The sequence below is a fragment of the Ixodes scapularis genome, unplaced genomic scaffold (assembly GCF_016920785.2).
Source record: "Ixodes scapularis isolate PalLabHiFi unplaced genomic scaffold, ASM1692078v2 PGA_scaffold0__279_contigs__length_252992795, whole genome shotgun sequence".
In the NCBI taxonomy this organism is placed as follows: domain Eukaryota; kingdom Metazoa; phylum Arthropoda; class Arachnida; order Ixodida; family Ixodidae; genus Ixodes; species Ixodes scapularis.
Window position 1 is genome coordinate 116,715,715 of NW_024609835.1, and position 17,611 is coordinate 116,733,325.

General features: G+C 46.5%; 1 protein-coding gene across 1 annotated transcript in view; it reads left to right on the top strand.

Annotated features, from left to right (window-relative positions):
- Window positions 1-6: 6 nt before the first annotated feature.
- The window catches only part of LOC120851086, a gene marked incomplete at its 5' end in the record, with an annotated part of 110,418 nt that continues 92,813 nt past the window's right edge, over window positions 7-17,611 (top strand). The window contains one exon of the mRNA XM_040223638.1: window positions 7-42. Coding sequence (XP_040079572.1) covers window positions 7-42 — 36 coding nt within the window. The remainder of the gene's footprint in view (window positions 43-17,611) is intronic.

A 17,611-nucleotide genomic window follows, 5' to 3' on the forward strand; every position in this document is an offset into this window, starting at 1 on the left:
TTTGACTTTATTCGTGAGGTAGGGAGGCACGACATTCTTGAGGTAAGTGTAAACGTTTTTACTCCTGATTGCACGGTGGTCTTCAACGTTGCAAGCAGCGTGCCCCATTAATGCGAAATACATCGTTTAATCTTTACTGACCGTGGTAGGCGCGACAAACCACCCATGGGAAATACTGCACCTATACAACAGCTACATACTTTATAAACCATTGCATATTTTTAATATTGAAAGCTAAAGCATTTTTATCACCTCCCTCCCCCGCGATGCACGCAATATAAAGGTATATATTTTCTATATATAAAACGATTTACAGATTTTGTGCAAAATTTAGGAAATCATAACTATATTTAAGCATTATGAGACAAATCATAACCGCTGTGAGAATAACGGTAAAAGAACGGGTTGGCAGCCAGCAGAAATTCAAGGTATTTTCAGTGGTAAACAAAACAAAAACCTCGGAATAAACGCCTAAAAAATAAAAATACAATTAAAAAAAGAGGTCCGAGGACACCTAAGCACTTCTTATAAGTTGTGAATGTGAAAGCGTGCCGCCTGTGACATATTACTCCCGCCTCGTGTTGTCGAAGGGTCTGGTCCTCTTGTCGCCTGAGACGTTTTGAATCGCGATGCGCTTGCGCCTCACGTTCTCGAAAGGCTTTGTTCTGTTTCCTAGCGCGTTGCGCCGCTGCTCGTACCGCCCCCGTGTATTCGGAAACTTGACAAGGATGAGGGATTTCGCTGCCTGCCTCCTCGCTCGTTGTGCTGCATTATTCCGCTCCCTTGGTTTTTCTCCGGTGTACTTTCGAGCACGGACAGGTTTCGCTACTGCCGAGGTTGCGGCAGCCGCCGTTGTAGATATGCTTGAAGCACGGCCATGTTCGTCGGCGTCGAGAGGAGCAGAAGCGGCCGAGCGCGCGCCACCGTGTTCCTTTCACCGATGATGATGATGATGATGATGATGATGATGATGATGATGATGATGATGGCGATGATGATGATGATGATGATTATAATGATCGTTCACTTCAGCCGTTCTGTTTTTCTCCGGGTTGCTAAATCATTCAATCCCCATCTTGGGTACAAATCTGAAACGGATGACATAAAACCATAACGGTCGTACACAAACCGCAATGCTTTTTTTTGCTCAGTCTCAAACATATCAATTGACAGCTTTGTATGAGGGTCCCATACAACACATGCATATTCTAGCATTGGTCTTATGATGGTTTTAAAAGCAGTCAGTTTAGTTTCAGGTAAACAGAGGTTCATATTTCGTTTCAAAAACCAGAGCTTCCGCATTGCTTTACGAGCTATAAACTCAATATGTGCACTCCATGACCCGACGCACAATTCGTTATCAGGTTTATTGGCATTCTAAAACCGAGCAGTGACACCCCAGGCCGTGATAGTAAGCCTCCGCAGTCAAATGAAGCATCCTTCCCTTTAGGCTCCTAAATTTGAATGCTCGTAGTCTGCTAAACAAAGCAACGGCGCTAGAGGCCGTTTTTCTGACATACGAACAGAAGTGGTCGTCGTCACAGAAACTTGGCTTAATGAGCAAGTGACGAATGATAAGGTATTTCCTGCTGGTTACAACATTTTTCGAAAATAGCATTGTTCGAGAGGCGGGGGTGTGGCTATCGCTGTGAAAGATAGCATATCATGCTCTATTGTGAGCCGTACTTTCGACGCTGAAATGACTGGGGTAAAACTTCTTTTTTCAACGACGTCAATCCTTGTAGGTGCTTTTTATCGGCCGCCTCATGCTGACGTATCGCACCTGCTGGCACTACAGGAATTCTTATCTTACCATCGTTACACTCATGTTATACTAGCGGGTGACCTTAATTTACCACATATTGATTGAGATCATATACAACCACTGTGGGAGTGTCAGCAGTCTCATTTGTTGGTTGACATCGCTGGCGTCCCGGCGACCGGTACCGCAGTGTCGCGCTCGTCGCGACTTCGCATCTTCTAGCTTACAGATTTCGCCACCGCGAAACAAACGTGCCGACAGCCATCAAATTTTTGTTTTTATTTTAACGTTTATGTTAGCTTTTTCCTTCCTTGTGTAATAACACTTACTAGCAAGAAAATAACTCCCTCACACACACACAGAAAGAATACTTCCTTAGCCTCTAGGCCACAGATATACTTCGTTTCTCACCTTATAATGTACCGCGATGGAGGCTACAAGCTACACATCTGCAGTTCGTAGCTTGCCGTGACTTCGCGCTCTCCGCATCGCTCCGCCCTACCGGAAGGACACGTGACGCCCTCTGAGCTATGAGTTCGCTCTGGTGGCTCGTAACGTCTTTTGCGGTTCATCGTAAGTTAAAACCAACGAATGACTGAATGGAAAGCGCCGAATAAACAAGGACGAGGAAGGGGACCGAGACGAAGCGCACTCTCAACTGAAGGTTTATTGAAACAAACATTGACTATTAATACCGTATATCTGGCTGTTGGCTTAGAAATAAAAACGTCTTATTTGTCAAGTGCACTGACGGCGCACTAATACACAGGCTCTCCCTTTGCTCTCTCATGCAGAATGCCTCATGTACTTCTCGCGCTGTTTCGCTTGCGTATCTGCCCAGAACTGTTGTTTTTTTCCAATTCCGGACCACATTGGCACCTATCGCAGTGCACCGCGAGATTACCCGACGGGAACTGTTTCACTGACCAGGCATGTTCTTTGGCTCTCATTTATGCAACGCCCCGTTTGGCCCACATACGATTTCCCGCAACTTATTGTTATGTTATATACCACTGATGTTGCACACTCCACGTATTGCTTTGCGCGTTTCTTTTGGCACACTTTACCCTCTCCCTTTCCGTTGTTTACTTTTGAACATAGATGGGAAAGCTTGTATGGCGCTGAAAGCACCACTAGCACTTCAAAATGAGCCGCCACTGTTTTCCAGATTATGAGATAGAGTGCGAATGTAAGAAATCACCGCCGGTCTTGTTAGTTGTCTGGAAGGAATATGACCGTCATCTTTTTCTTCATCTTCGAAATAAGGTTACCCACTACTTGCCCCAAGAAGCGATCGGGGTACCCTCCGCGTTTTAGACAATTCACCTGCGTGAGGAAGCTTTCATCCGCGACATGGTGGCATGACTTGGCCAACGAGGCTCTCATTAGGCACGATGCTTGTTGTGAAGGAAGAAGTAAACGTGCTGCGGCGCGGGCTGCACGCACTTGCACTGGGACTTGCATGGCGTCTGGTTGGATTATGACAACTGGCGACGAGAGATAAACCTTAATATATTGACGCAGTGCCGCGACGAAGATATCGAGGAGAGGTACGTGACAAGATGCCGGCCGTCGGGAAGCTGGAAGCGTTTGATGCAAGTACAATTGAGTTTGCGGAATACCAGGAGCGTGTTCTCCTGTACTTCCTGGCCAACGATGTTGCCGATGAAAAGAAATCGGCCGTATTTCTGACAAGCTGCGGGACAGCAACATACTCACTGTTACGAAGTCTGCTCGCGCCAACGAAACCAGGGGAGGCGACGCTCACCGAAATCTTCGCAGCTCTCAATGCCCATTTCAAGCCCAGGGTATCGGAAGTTGTTGCAAGCTTCAAATTCTTCTCAAGGCGACGGCACGAAGGTGAGGCTGTCAGTGACTATGTAGCGGCGCTAAACAAGTTGGTAGATGACTGCAACTTCGGCACCACGCGCGACCGCATGATGAGGGACCAGATAGTGTCCGGTATCAACGACACGGGAATGCAGACACGGTTATTGGAATCGTCAGACCTGAACCTTGAGTCTGCAAAGCAACTGGTCATTGCAATGGAAGCCGCAAGGAAAGACGCCCACACCCTCTGTCCTCAGCCTGAGTCAGCGGCCCCAGTGGAGCCCACCAACTTTGTGGAACCTCCCAGACGGAATGCGGCTAACGCAGTCGAGCGTGGCTGTGATCGGTGTGGAGATAAACATCAAACGTCCCGGTGTCGCCACCGGGCAAGCACTTTTTTCAAGTGTGGACGTCAGGGGCACATTGCAAGGGCCTAGAGCAGCACCGACTGGCTCAAAGAATCGAATGGACTCTCGCTCTGTGCACCAAATGGACGACCTCCAGGAAACACAACCCGAGGTAGACGAGTGCGCCATGTGGTCGTTGCGATGAACGGAACCCGGGCCCATGCAGATTAAAGCCATCGTGAACGACGTGCCACTAGCCATGGAGCTGGACACCGGCGCCAGCGTTTCCATCATCGGTGAGCAAAAGTTCAATCCACTGTTTCCTGGAACGCCGTTAGAACACTCCGAAGTGAGACTGAAGAGCTATTCGGGAGAGCTCTCATCGGTTCTGGGGAAGATTACTGCAGCAGCCAAGGTGGGAACACTTGAGTCGACACTGCCCTTGTTTGTGGTGAAGGGGACATGTCCGACATTTCTGGGCAGAGACTGGATGGAAGCATTCAAGATTATTATTTCAAAGCCTGAGGGGGTGAGTGCGGTCCGTTCCGTCACAAGCCTAGTCGAACAATTCAGCGAAGTTTTTTCAGACACGCTTGGGACAATGCAGGGTGTGTCAGCAAACATCATCCTGAAGGAAGGGTCAAGACCGAAAATTTTTAAAGCACGACCAGTGCCATTCGCACTCCGAGGCAGAGTAGTAGAGGAACTTCAGCGTATGCAGCGCGAAGGCAACATACGCCCTGTCAAGACGTCGCATTGGGCTGCACCCGTAGTTCCTGTTGTCAAGCAAGATGGCCGCGTACGTCTTTGTGGCGACTTCAAGATCACCATCAATCCAGCGACGGTCAGCGAAAGCTATCCAATTCCTAGGATTGAAGAGCTGTTCGCGAAACTGACCAACGGGGTGAAGTTCACCAAGCTCGACCTAAAGGACGCGTATCAACAAGTCCAGCTGGGTCCACAGTCACAAGAATTGGTCACGATCAACACTCTGAAAGGCCTGTTCACGTTTACAAGGCTTCCGTTTGGCGTGGTGTCCGCCCCTGCCTTGTTCCAGCGAGAAATGGACAATCTCCTGGGTGATCTGCCGCACGTTGCGGTCTATTTCGATGACATTCTTGTGACCGGCGCAAGTGACGAAGATCACTGGAAGAATGTGTGCCGGGTCCTCGGGCGCCTTCAGGAGGCAGGCCTTCGCTTGAAGCTAGCTAAGTGCGAGTTCATGAAGGAGCATGTGGAGTATTTAGGCCATATCATTACGCGCAATGGGTTGCACCCCAGCCCCAAGAATGCCGAGGCTGTCCTCTTGGCTCGGAGACCGCAGGACGTCAAAAGCCTCCAAAGCTACCTGGGCCTTATTAACTTTTATCGCAAGTTCATTCCCCGACTTTCTGCAGTACTGCACCCGCTGAATCGTCTGCTCGTTCCGGACGTACCATGGACTTGGACGTCATCTCAAGAGGAGACTTTCTCGCAGAGTAAGTCCTTACTGGCATCAGCAGAAACGTCGGCCCATTTCGACCCAAGGAAGAAAACTGTGCTGGTCACGGACGCATCTCCGTACGGTCTCGGTGCGGTTCTTGCACAGAGGGAGGCGTCGGGAGAAGAGCGACCTATCGCATTTGCGTCGCGGAGCCTGGTTGCTGCCGAGCGAAACTACAGCCAGCTTGATAAGGAGGCGCTTGCTATGGTGTTCGGAGTGACGCGTTTCAAGCAGTACCTTTAGGGGCGCTCGTTTGAGGCGGCCACTGACCATAAACCACTCCTTGGGCTGTTGGCAGCTGACAAGCCCATTCCCGAGTCATGTTCGCCACGTATCTTACGCTGGGCATTGTTCTTGTCGGGGTATGATTACACCTTGAAGTACCCCTATTGAAAATTCTCATTTGTATGAGAAATTTCTGTGTTCAATAAACACATATGGATCATACAAGATATATAAGAACATATAAGAACCGTATAAGAACCATATAAGAACTATATAAGAACTATATAAGATATATGAGAACATCACCTTGTGGGGTTCTTATGGGGTTCTTATATATCTTATATAATTCTTATACAGTTCTCATATAATCCTTATATGGTTCTTATATGTTCTTATAAGTCAAACGAACCGAGTTGACTCATAGCTCATTTTTATATACTTTCTCTTCTTCTACGTCTGGAACAACCGAATTTCCCGAATCACGCGCACCTATCTCCTTGTCACGCCGAGGAGGTACGCGGAGTCAGTAGAGACAGGAAGGCCAGTGGAGGATGAGAATAAAGGAATATATTTACAAAAGAAGAGGAAAGGAAAAAGATAACGAGGAGTAGTGCATGTGTACGTCCCCGTCTCAGTGATAAGTCCCCAGTCGAGTCACTCACGGACGCTTGCTCGTGGTTGGAGGTTGGGGCTGAGCGCTCGGATGAAGATGAAGACGAAGATGCCGGACTGGCGGGACGATGTCCCAGGCTGAGTCCAGTTCCTCGGAGCGTAGCCCAGGCTTGCTCGGTGCGTCGCCGAGCCCTCGTTCCTTGGCTCGGTGCGTCGCCGAGACCGGAAGCTCCAGCCGATTCCAATGTATCTCGACCGCTTCTCTTCCTCGAGCCCACTGCCTCCCTTCTTCTTCTCCCCTTCTAGTGCCACACCCGTGGCACTCCTAGACGCCAAGAAAATTTCTTATTTTTCTGTTAAGTTCAAAGATGGTGTACTAATACAGTTTTCATAATTATAGGCGATGTGTTGAGCTTCTATAATTTACCTAGTTAGTTGGTTACTGTGCCTACCGAAAACTGTACAAAATGGCAACTTATCATTAAAGGGGCGGTGCAACGATATTCAATCGCAATGTTTTTCACTTTACACGAGCTTACTGGCACAAGTAGGACTCAAGGATACTCGCATGCAACGCCACTAGTCAATAAATTTCTTTGTTGCGGTGTAATTTCAAGGACAAAAGCGAGCGTTTTCATTTAATCTCTCCTTCGCGAAACTTAATGACGTATCCGGGGGATCGCAGTACCCCCAGCGACGATATTTGAATGCGGCTCATAGATTGGACACGGGCATTGCGCGTGCACTCGATTTGGGCTCGTGATGATTGATAGCTCGAGAAGCATTCGGGTAGTGGCCCGTGTGCAATGGCTGCAATGACAACAATAGCCGAACCATAACAATGTCTGGAACTCAACGCGTGTTCTGTGCCTTGCCAACCCCAGCGAGTGGCTATGATCAACACTGGTGGCATATAATCGGCTCCAGATCACGTGGCCGCTTGTTCTGGCTGCGGGACTTTCCTGCGAGACTCAGCTTTGTGATTTTGTTAATGACCTACACACTAACCTTGAATGTCATACTCAGACTGACGCCGTTTTTCTTGATTTCTCAAAAGCCTTCGACCGTGTCCCTCATCAACGCCTACTCTCTAAGTTGTCATCTCTACACATTGACCCACTCACATTTTCATAGATACGTGACTTTCTTTCGTCCCGCGTGCAACTAACGTCAATTAATGACCAAGAATCATCCCTAACAAACGTGACTTCTGGTGTTCCGCAGGGGTCTGTTTTAGGGCCTCTGTTATTCTTAATATATATAAATGACCTCCCTAGCAATATTTCCTCTAAAATACGTCTATTTGCAGATGACTGCGTCGTCTATAACAAAGTAACATGTGTGCAAGATAACGACCAACTTCAAAGTGACTTATCTAAAATTAACAAATGGTGCGATGACTGGTTGATGCCGTTAAATAAATCTAAATGCAAACTAATTCGCTTCACTAGGAAAAAATCTGTACTGTCCTACCAATACTACCTGGACTCCGACTTAATTGAGAATGTTTCTATGTATAAATATCTTGGTGTAAGACTAACACCCGACCTCTCCTGGAATAATCACATTGAAGCCATTACTGCTGACTCATCAAGGACCCTTGGACTAATAAGACGTAACCTACGATCCGCACCTCCCCTGGTTCGAAAACTGGCGTACGACACGTACGTCAGACCTAAATTAGAATACGCCGCTACCATCTGGAATCCCCATCAAATTTACCTAATTAACAACCTCGAAGCAGTTCAAAACAGGGCTGCTCGTTTCATCCTGTCTACTTATGATCACTCATTTAGTGTTTCCGCCTTGAAAAGTCAACTAACTATGTCCTCGTTGCAGCTCCGCAGGAAAGTCTCTCAGCTCTGCCTTCTTCATAAAATCTACTACCACATTCCAGTCCTTAAAAATGAGTTGCTATCACCCCCCGACCGAACATCTTCACGCCTTAACAACACATGTACAATCAAGCGTATTTCAGGCTCTACAAACGCATTCAATCGATCATTCCTCCCTCAGGCCATCAGCGACTGGAACAACCTCCCAACGTCCATTGTCACCATTGTGGATCCGATTAATTTTCTATCGTGTATTAAACTTCATTTATCGTCCTACTAGTGCTATGAGTTGTGTAACTTTGAGCAGACCTGAGTGTATTGAGTGTGTTAAGTGTGTTTTAGTTTCCTTTTCTGTTTTTTCTTGTTCTTGCGTTTCTCTGTTGTACAAAACTTGAATACCCCCCCCCCCCTTATGTAATGCCCTTCACGGGCCCTTAAGGTGTAAATAAGTGAAATGAAATGAAATGAGATGAGGGAGTGAACGCTGCTCTTTTTTTTTTTTTTAAGGGGCGATGCAACAATGTTTGTACTTTGCGCAAATACCACTTAGAACAAATCCCTGACGTTAATGACCTATGAAACACGCGTTCGTTTCTCACCCCACGCAATAGAAGTCCCAGAAAAAGATTAAAGAAAAACGAACAGCGTTCACCTTCTCAACTCGCAGCCAGAACAAGCGGCCACGTGATCTGGAGCCGATTATATGCCGCCAAAGTTGATCATAGCTACGCGCTGAGGTTGGCAAAGCACAGGACACGCGCTGAGTTCCAGAAATTGTTATCGCTCGGCTATTGTCGTCGTTGCATCGCTTGGACACGGGCCACAATCCGAATGATTCTCGAGCTAGTAAGTTATCACGAGCCCAAATCGAGTGTTCCCGCTATGCTCGGGTCTAATCTATGAACCGCATTCAAATATCGTCATTGGGGTATACCGCGATCCCCACGTTACATTATAAAATTTTGCAAAGGAGAGATGGAATGAAAATGATCGCTTTTGTCCTTGAAATTACACCAGAACAAAGGAGTTTCTTGGACAGTGGCGTTGCGTGCGAGCATCCTTGAGTTCCACTGGTGCCAGTAAGCTCATGTAAAGTGAAAAACATTCCAATTGAATATCGTTGCACCGCTCCTTTAACTTTTCTTGCGACTTCTATCGCATGGGGTGCAAAACGAAGGCGTGTTTAATACATAGGTCATTAACGTCAGGGATCCGTTCTAAGTGGTATTTACGCAAAGTACGAAAATTGTTGCGTTGCCCCTTCAAGACATCATTCAGTCTGCCAGAGTGCGCAGAGGAAGTGGTGTATTTGTTTCTCCTTTCGTGTGGGAAAATGTACATAGGGCAGACTGGACGATGCCTTAATGATAGGCTCCGAGAATACAAAAACAATAGCACCAGAGCTAACTCTGGCCACCTGGGCATACACTGCTGTGATTGTGGGTGCGAGGTTCACCTGCCATGTTGTACACTTTTAGGTAGGCACAGTAACCAACTAACTAGAAAAATTATTGAAGCTGAACACGTCGTAAGGAATTATGAAAACTGCATTAGTACAACATCTTTGAACCTGACAACAAAATAACAAAATTTCTTGGCATCTAGGAAAAAGTGGTTGTGTCTATGTTTATACAACCAAAAGTTAGTCCGCCTCAGTAGGCGTCTGGTGTCTCAGCTGTAGATGAGCAATTTAGCCAGTGCGGTACAACCGCCAGCCTGGGGTCTTTAACGTGCATCACGCAGTAGTGATACACAACCGCACGCCGGTACGATGCTCATCCAGATCGAAACGGGCAGGGGCGGGGATTGAACCCAGGATCCCTGGGTTCTGCAGCGCGAGCTTTCGCTCCACGTGCTCCGAGCTGGTGCGCGCTAACCCACTCGGCCAGCGATTTTTTTTTTATTGCCGGATTTTTTACATTGTCAAATAGGCAAGCATATTCCTCAAACCATACGAATCAGGGCAAGGATAAACTAAACCAATCCGAAGGGACTGGCGTCGGAGGTTAAAATTGTTTAATGGACAAAAGTGCCTCAATGCGTGGAAGCCACTCAGGCTCGCACTTCTGTGCTCTGTTGACTTGAACTAACAAAGATACACTTTCACGAAAATATTCCCGCACCTGCCGTACATTATTGTCAGCGTTGTGTACAGCCATTCGGGACTTCCAAATACCCTGCAGACCCAACAGCATAACCAGGTCAAAGGGAAAACCCTCCTCGTTTTTGACCGAGAGATATCGGATTCCATGCGCGTCTATGGGGAGGTCCTTTTTCAGGGTACGTTGGTGGACGTCCCAGAAGAAGACCCCATCCCAGCACTCGAGAAACACGTGTTCGACCGTCTCTGGTTTCTTGCACAGAAATCAGTGGTCTCCCCACGATAGAAAAAGTCCCCTCTCGTTTAGCCATGTCTTGATCGGCAGTGTACCTGAATGTAATTTAAAGAATAAAGTCTTGGTGCCTGCGGGCACCACCATACACTTAACGCGCTTCAAGACACCTTGCCCTGTGCCTGCAGAGTATAAGGCTCTGTATAGAGGTACAGGAAACACAGTATCGCACACAGCCTTATACAATCTTTTCCGACGAACCTCACTCAAATACTCAAATGAAAAACGAGATAACAGAAATTTACATGAGGCAACGACTTTCTTTAAATATCCATGAATACCACCAGACAACGAAGACGTGGAAACAATCAACTGAGGCAACCTGTTTGCAACTCTCACTTGACAAACGGTGCGCAAAAATGGGTCACTTATGTCTCGAAAATTCATGAACCGATTAACAACCTGGCGTAAAAACAAATGCGTCAAACTAAGCCCCCCATTGCGTACGCGCCGGAAAAGATTCGTCCTACTTGGTCACTCCCACGTGGAGCCCCAGATAAACACTGCAAATACCCGGTGCAATTTCTGCACATTTACTCGCGAACAATGCAAAACATTTAGAACGTACCACAGTTTGCTGACAAAAACAAATTGCAAACTGTGCCCGTGCAAAAATAGACAGATCATATCTCCGACTTTTTTCTATTCTTTCGCGAAGCTGCACCACCTGCCGGCGCCAATAGGGTTCGCTATCGCGATAATTTTCTACAGGCACTCCCAAATATTTTACGGGGGTGGACACCCACTGCATGTGCGCAAACGAACAAGGAGTACAGCTCCACTCTTCATGCCAAAATCCCAGGCACTTGGCCCAGTTAAAGGGGTACTCCACCGATTTTTGAGCTACCTCAACTAACTATATTTTCTGACTCCCCGGCCTTTAGCCTTTCCGGTATGCTATTTATCATCGCGAAATTAATAATAGGTATTGTGAAATCGCCAAATGAAAATGGTGCAAAAACCAACATTCAAATATTCGCGAACTTTTCAGTGCCGTGACGTCAGTGGCAGGCAGACTTGCCAGTCGAGCAAGCAGTCAAAAAATAGAATATGCCAATCATTTGTTCCGTGCTGGTGCACGGGTACTGCAGCGAGCTTCCCAAGCATTCATTTGACACCATGAAACTGCTTCGAATCAGTTTAAAACAAAATCTACAGCCCACTCATATCCCCTGCCTTCCACTGACGTCACTTTTTCATTGTTGCCAGTAGAGACTTTCAGTTTGAAAAACATGGTGAAGACCAAAACTGTAAATTCAATAACTTCGCGAAAAAACAATATTTTGACCTAATATTTGGGATACTATTTTAGCAATGTTTGTTGGTTAGTTTAGCAAAATTTCAAGCAAATCGGAGACAATAAAAAAACCGGTGGAGTACCCCTTTAACAAAGCTGCCACACTCTAAAAAAAGGGGGTGTACGCGTTGCACCCCTTGTCATATATACGACACCCCAAAACTTCAGTTGGATCTACAGCACACTGAAGTAATACCGACGCTACCAAATTTCACAAGCGGCTTGATAGCCGAGTTGTACACACACAGCGAAAAAGTACACCCCTGGACGTGTAAACCGCTGTCCCAGGGCGGACTCCCCAAATGGTGTTCGTTTTACACGCGAGGCTCGGTGTATTTCGTTTGCACCCGAGGTCTCGTGTAAAATGAACATCTTTGAACGTGTACTTCGTTCTGCGATCACACGTCTAGGGGTGTTTTTTTACAATGGCGGCCGTTTGACGCAAGACGGGTTCGACGAGCGAGGCCCAGCGCTTTACGCGGCTTTTCGCCGCAGCGAAAGCGTAGTTTGCACGTGTTCGTTCGTAATCGTCCATACGTGCTGAACTACCGCAAGCATTCACCCCCAAGCGCCGACGCCGTATCCATTACGGCGATTACGCGACAGTGGGAGCGACCATCGACTGCATCCAGCAGCGTGCTTCCCCATCGAGCAGGTCTCGTTCGCGTGGCGGTTCAGCCGATCGCCGAGGCCTCAAGCCGGTTGCATTGTCACCGACGCCGGGTAATTTCCACAGCAGTTATCTTTTCGCGACCACAGACATGAACTTTATTGAAAAAGCCCGTTTGCCGCGAGCGACGACGAATAGCTCCGACACCGACCCGACCCGACCCTACCCGACCGGCGTTACCGACGTCCCGCTCACCTCTTTACCGCGAGCAAAGTTGTACGCGACGTTTCGACGTATCCACTCATATCTCGTGTGTACGCAAATTTTGCGGCTTTCCGGGTACGAATCGGCTACCGAAACGGCCAGCGAACGAAGACGAACTGAACGCCGGCGCTATGCGCCATTTAAACACGCGGTTACTTTTCTACTAGACAGTAGCTATGTGGTGTGGTTCCTTACACATAAATGGACTACTACAAACAAAGCTAAAATAAAATTGGGCGGCTGCTTGCGCCACCTAGTGAGTATGCGGAAAACTACAAAAATGAAGGAAATTTTGGCATTTGAGGAAGTATTACGCTCGAACGCGGACGGCAGTATCCCAACACATACAACACAGCACATACCACAAGATCAACATACAAGCATCTACATACACAAACAACGAACAGAGGCACTAACAACCCGACACTCCTACTCAATTGTAATAGAAACCCGCTCGGTATATATAGCAGACTTTTTGTTTCAGACGAAGGTTCGGTGACACCCCCCGTATTTTATATGAACGTAACGATATTACACAATTATTACTTATATAGTACGGCGACATATATATAATTTGGGAAGGTACAAATTTCTCTTAGTCTAGATTATAGCTAAAAGACACCCTGTATTTAAAAACAAATGTTTCGAGCTAGCCAAAATGTAGCAAAATCTGGTTTCGTTTTCGGAAGTTCGAGCGCTCAAGGCTGGAATGCGCTAGCGAAGTGTGTGCTTGCTTCTGTCAAACTATAATCCATTGTATGACGCTCTCAAAGCTGCTGGCTGCAGCCCCCGTCTTGGTTTAGGGTTTGATTTACACGCGCTCCCGTGGAAATGAAATTATGCGCGCTCGAGTCGATATTATTGACAGCGTGAAGTATAAACCGAATGTAAACGATTTTGCGAACGACGAGAACAGCGACGGCGACCCGCTTCGCTGACGCTCGGTCACTCGCGCGACGACGCAAGCCGCATGAAAGCGGAACGATGTTTTCTAGAAATCCAAAAACCGAGTGACGCGACGAGCGATAGTAAGAAATCTTCGCTGACTCGTCGCTGTCGCCGTCGCTCGCTAAATCGCTTTATGCAGTTCAGCCTTTATAGGTTGTTTTCACATGACGTCAATCCACCATTTCGTTGTTAGCTTGTTTTTTCAAACAAATTTACTAATATGAAGGATTACATCGCAACCTGTTGAGGGTATGTCAGCGTGGTAAAACTTATAAGCTTCTGTGCTCTACGCACTTAAGGGGTCGTGTAAATCCTTGGAATGCTCGCCTTCGGCACACGCCAAACAGCTCACAACAACAAAATGGGGACAAAATTACGTCAGTGAAAACACCCTATACTCACGCTAGTGCCGACCTGCATTACCCGCTGAGCCCAAGCAAGCGATAAGGATATTCAAATATGTCACAGTGGCGTGCATTCGCTAAGAAAACATATATCTCAAATTCGTGCAGTTTGACGTCGGGATCCGTTACTTGTTCTGCTGTCACCTTGGCGAAACGGTCACTAAAGAGAAACTAGTCAGTTTGTTTTATCAGAAATTATAAAAACCTTATCTAGCCACTGTTATGCACAAAAGCACTCTGGAATTTCATATAAATAGTTTAGAATAAACTGAACACAATCGGTAACTTAATTTTTCAAGCATAATAATAATAAAAAATCTTAGAAAACAATGTATTTTTAAGGTGTTTCAAATAAAAAAAAAACTGAAAAAGGAGCATTATTTCAGCTGCACTATCACGTAAATACTTTGGGAAAAAAATATCTATTGAGAAGTAGGTTTTGCAATCTCTAATTTGCTTCTTTCAACTTTCCAGTTACTAATTTATGCATACTTGCAGATTGTATCCTGACAAATCTAGACAAAATTGTATAAAAAGTAACAGTCTATATAAAATTTATAGCTTAATTAAATTCACATTTGTTTGAAAATGTTCAATCTTAAATATGAGTTTTAAATTTCACATCTATTATTACAAATGATTGAATTACATGCTGCTTGATGCAAGCTGTGCCCCCCCCCCCCCCCCCCCTTTTAAATATATATATCCTGTATATTTGCTGGTTAGTTGTTGTAAACTTAATGTCGTGTTATTTGTTTGTTGTTGTAGGTGTGTGAATGCATATGTTGTACCCCACTCCTACTTGGGCCTTCAATGGCCAGTAGTATCCTCTAAATAAAATTAAAAAAAACAAGTGAGCAGTAAAAATCTGGAAGACAAAAGTAAACACAGAGCCGTGCAAAAAGGCATTCAGTATATGAAACAGATACAGTTATGGGCCTCTGGCGGTCCATCGGTTCAGCCTCCACACCGCCTAAAGACGGCAGTGTTGCAATATTACGAACCAGCGCACAGGTAGACAGTTACCAAAAATCCAAACACAAAAAACTCACATCAGCGCTGTGCGAGTGTATATTTTTGTGTATTTGGATTTTGAGTAACTGGTCTACCTGTGCGCTGGTTCGTAATTATGCCGTACCAACTCGCCCAATCTGCCGTATTAATAGTGTTGCAAAATACTTAGATCAACTATAATGCTAATGACTGCAGTGTATAAAAGCAAGCTACTCGTCGGAACGAGCTTGACGGTACGAGAATAAAGAGAATGTTTTCACAGTTAAACTCGGAGTCTGTTGCACCGTCTCTTCCGTCCTCAAGATCGAAAGTGCTACAGATTGGTGACCTGGACATGATGATTGACTCCGAGCACCTGCTATCCAGGGGAATGTTCTTCGTGGCCAAGGGCACGGCAATGGCTCTGCCTTTTTGGACGAAAATGCAGTAGGCACATATTCAACTTTCTCAGCCACCACATCTGCAGCGCCTCCGCAACCACCTCTGCTCTGTCGCATCTAGCACCGGCATCTCCCAGCAATGAGCTGCGACCACCTTGCTTGCCCCACCGGCTTGGCAAGTGAATATTCATCGACATCTTCACACTGTTCACAAGGCATGTTGCTAGCCGACCAGGGTCTCCTCATCGTTGCCATGTCAGGCATTCGCTCTCAGTTCGGTTCCTCATCTTAGGGGATGTTGCATCGGCCCCGCAGTCGGCCGGCATCCCCCTTTCAGTCCGAGGCTGTACACTCCAAACTGATCGAGCCGTACTGAAAGCACGACAGGGTCGATTTCCCCCGTCTGCTGCCTCATTTCCTGACCTCGGCGCCAACTACCATGCACGGCTTCCAAACGCTCTCTTTCCTGCTCTCTAGTATGTCATCCTGCTTGCGGTACATGCCAACTGCAACGACACCTCTCTGGAGCCGCAATCACTTCAACAAAATCGTGCCATTCCTCACAGTGCAGAGCTGAGGGCGATAGCTCTGCGGCAGTCTATCGGTTCAGCCTTGGCATCGCCAAAGATGACAGTGCTACTCATACTCGTCACCACGAGCTCAACGACATTAGAATAAACAGAATATTTTTATTGCTCGGAGTCGGTCGCAGCATCTTTTCCGTCCACAACATCGTATACTCTATAGATAGTAAGCAAGAGACACACCTCAGATGAAAAGAACAAATGCTCAGATCACACATGCCGCGGGTGTCCAAAATTATCCATCATGTTGAATATTGTTTTTTTTTTTTTAATTCTAACAGAAGACAAACATCATTATCGCGCAATCAAAATTAATACTTACGAAACACCTTAGTTGCAGTGTAAGTGCTCATCGCTGAGCTGCGGCTGTGGCATATATGTATTTATTTAAAAGTGCACCGATGATAAAACCTTCAGGTTTGGCAACAATACCGAGATTACAACGGTTGTTGTCCATTATAAAATACAAAAGAAATAAAAGATACCGGAAACAACGCAAGGTACAAATCTGCACAACAGGCTTCCGAATTCAACTACTTCGTCGTACTGGAGTTTGTTACAGTAATAACAGCTTTGGATGGGCTGTGAGGACAGCATTCGCACTGAACTGGGTGCCTTGGTTACTATCACCAGTGTTGAGGAGTTGCCACTCCAGAGTTGGAACGATTCCGCACTTCCACAACCCTGGAATCGAATGCAAATAAAATGGTGGCAGCACTGGAATGGAATGGGAATGAAATTAGTAGTTACATTTTGCCCAGAATAGAGTAGGAATGGAATAGGCTTTGTTCTAATGCGAGCTGCTTAGATGCCGTCAAAGGGGCTTTCGAAACGGCATTATTGCGCTTAGGTAACTGACGGTTTGGTTATCTGACTGCTTATGTTCCTTCGAGGATGAAAGTGGCAACCCCAGTGAAGCAACCCAAACTGTAGAGTTGTAGGCTGACAAGGGCAATTTACTCGATCTTATTCCAGGGTAAGGGTTTTGTACCTCAGCGTTCCAAAAACTACCCGTGCCCAGCACTTTTCAATCTGTGTTGTCACGTGACACGACCCACCGAAGTAACTCGGATCCATTTGGGTAAGATTTGGAACACAGCCAAAGTGTCGTTCCTGGTGCTGCGAGATGCAACCATAAGGCTGCTGGGACCATGTGTGATTACAGCACCAGTTGCAGGCCACCAGGCAGGGACAATGTCACACCGCCCGCACTTGGTTAATACACGTGACTCCTCACTTATTATGTATCTCGTAAAAGTGGAGGACATATACGGTTCTTTTGTGGAAAAGATGGGCGACTTAGTTTTCCTCTCTGTTACGAGGCTTTTACACCTGGTGGTGCGATCAATATCTGCAGTGCCCCCATACCAATTACCACTAGTGCTATGTGCGACCAAAGCTCAACTTAGTAAAATCAATGATTGCGGGTAGGGTTTTGCATTTTGCAGTTGTCTATGCATTTCACAACGCCAGCTTTACGCCGACGTTATTTTCCGGTAACTTAGTACTAGCTGTCAAGTGCCATTTTCACAATTGGGAGGGATTGAGAGGAATGGAATGCAGCAGTTCAGCCATTCCAGGAGTGGGAATGGGCCCAGTTTTTCCTTTCCAGGAGTTCAAAGG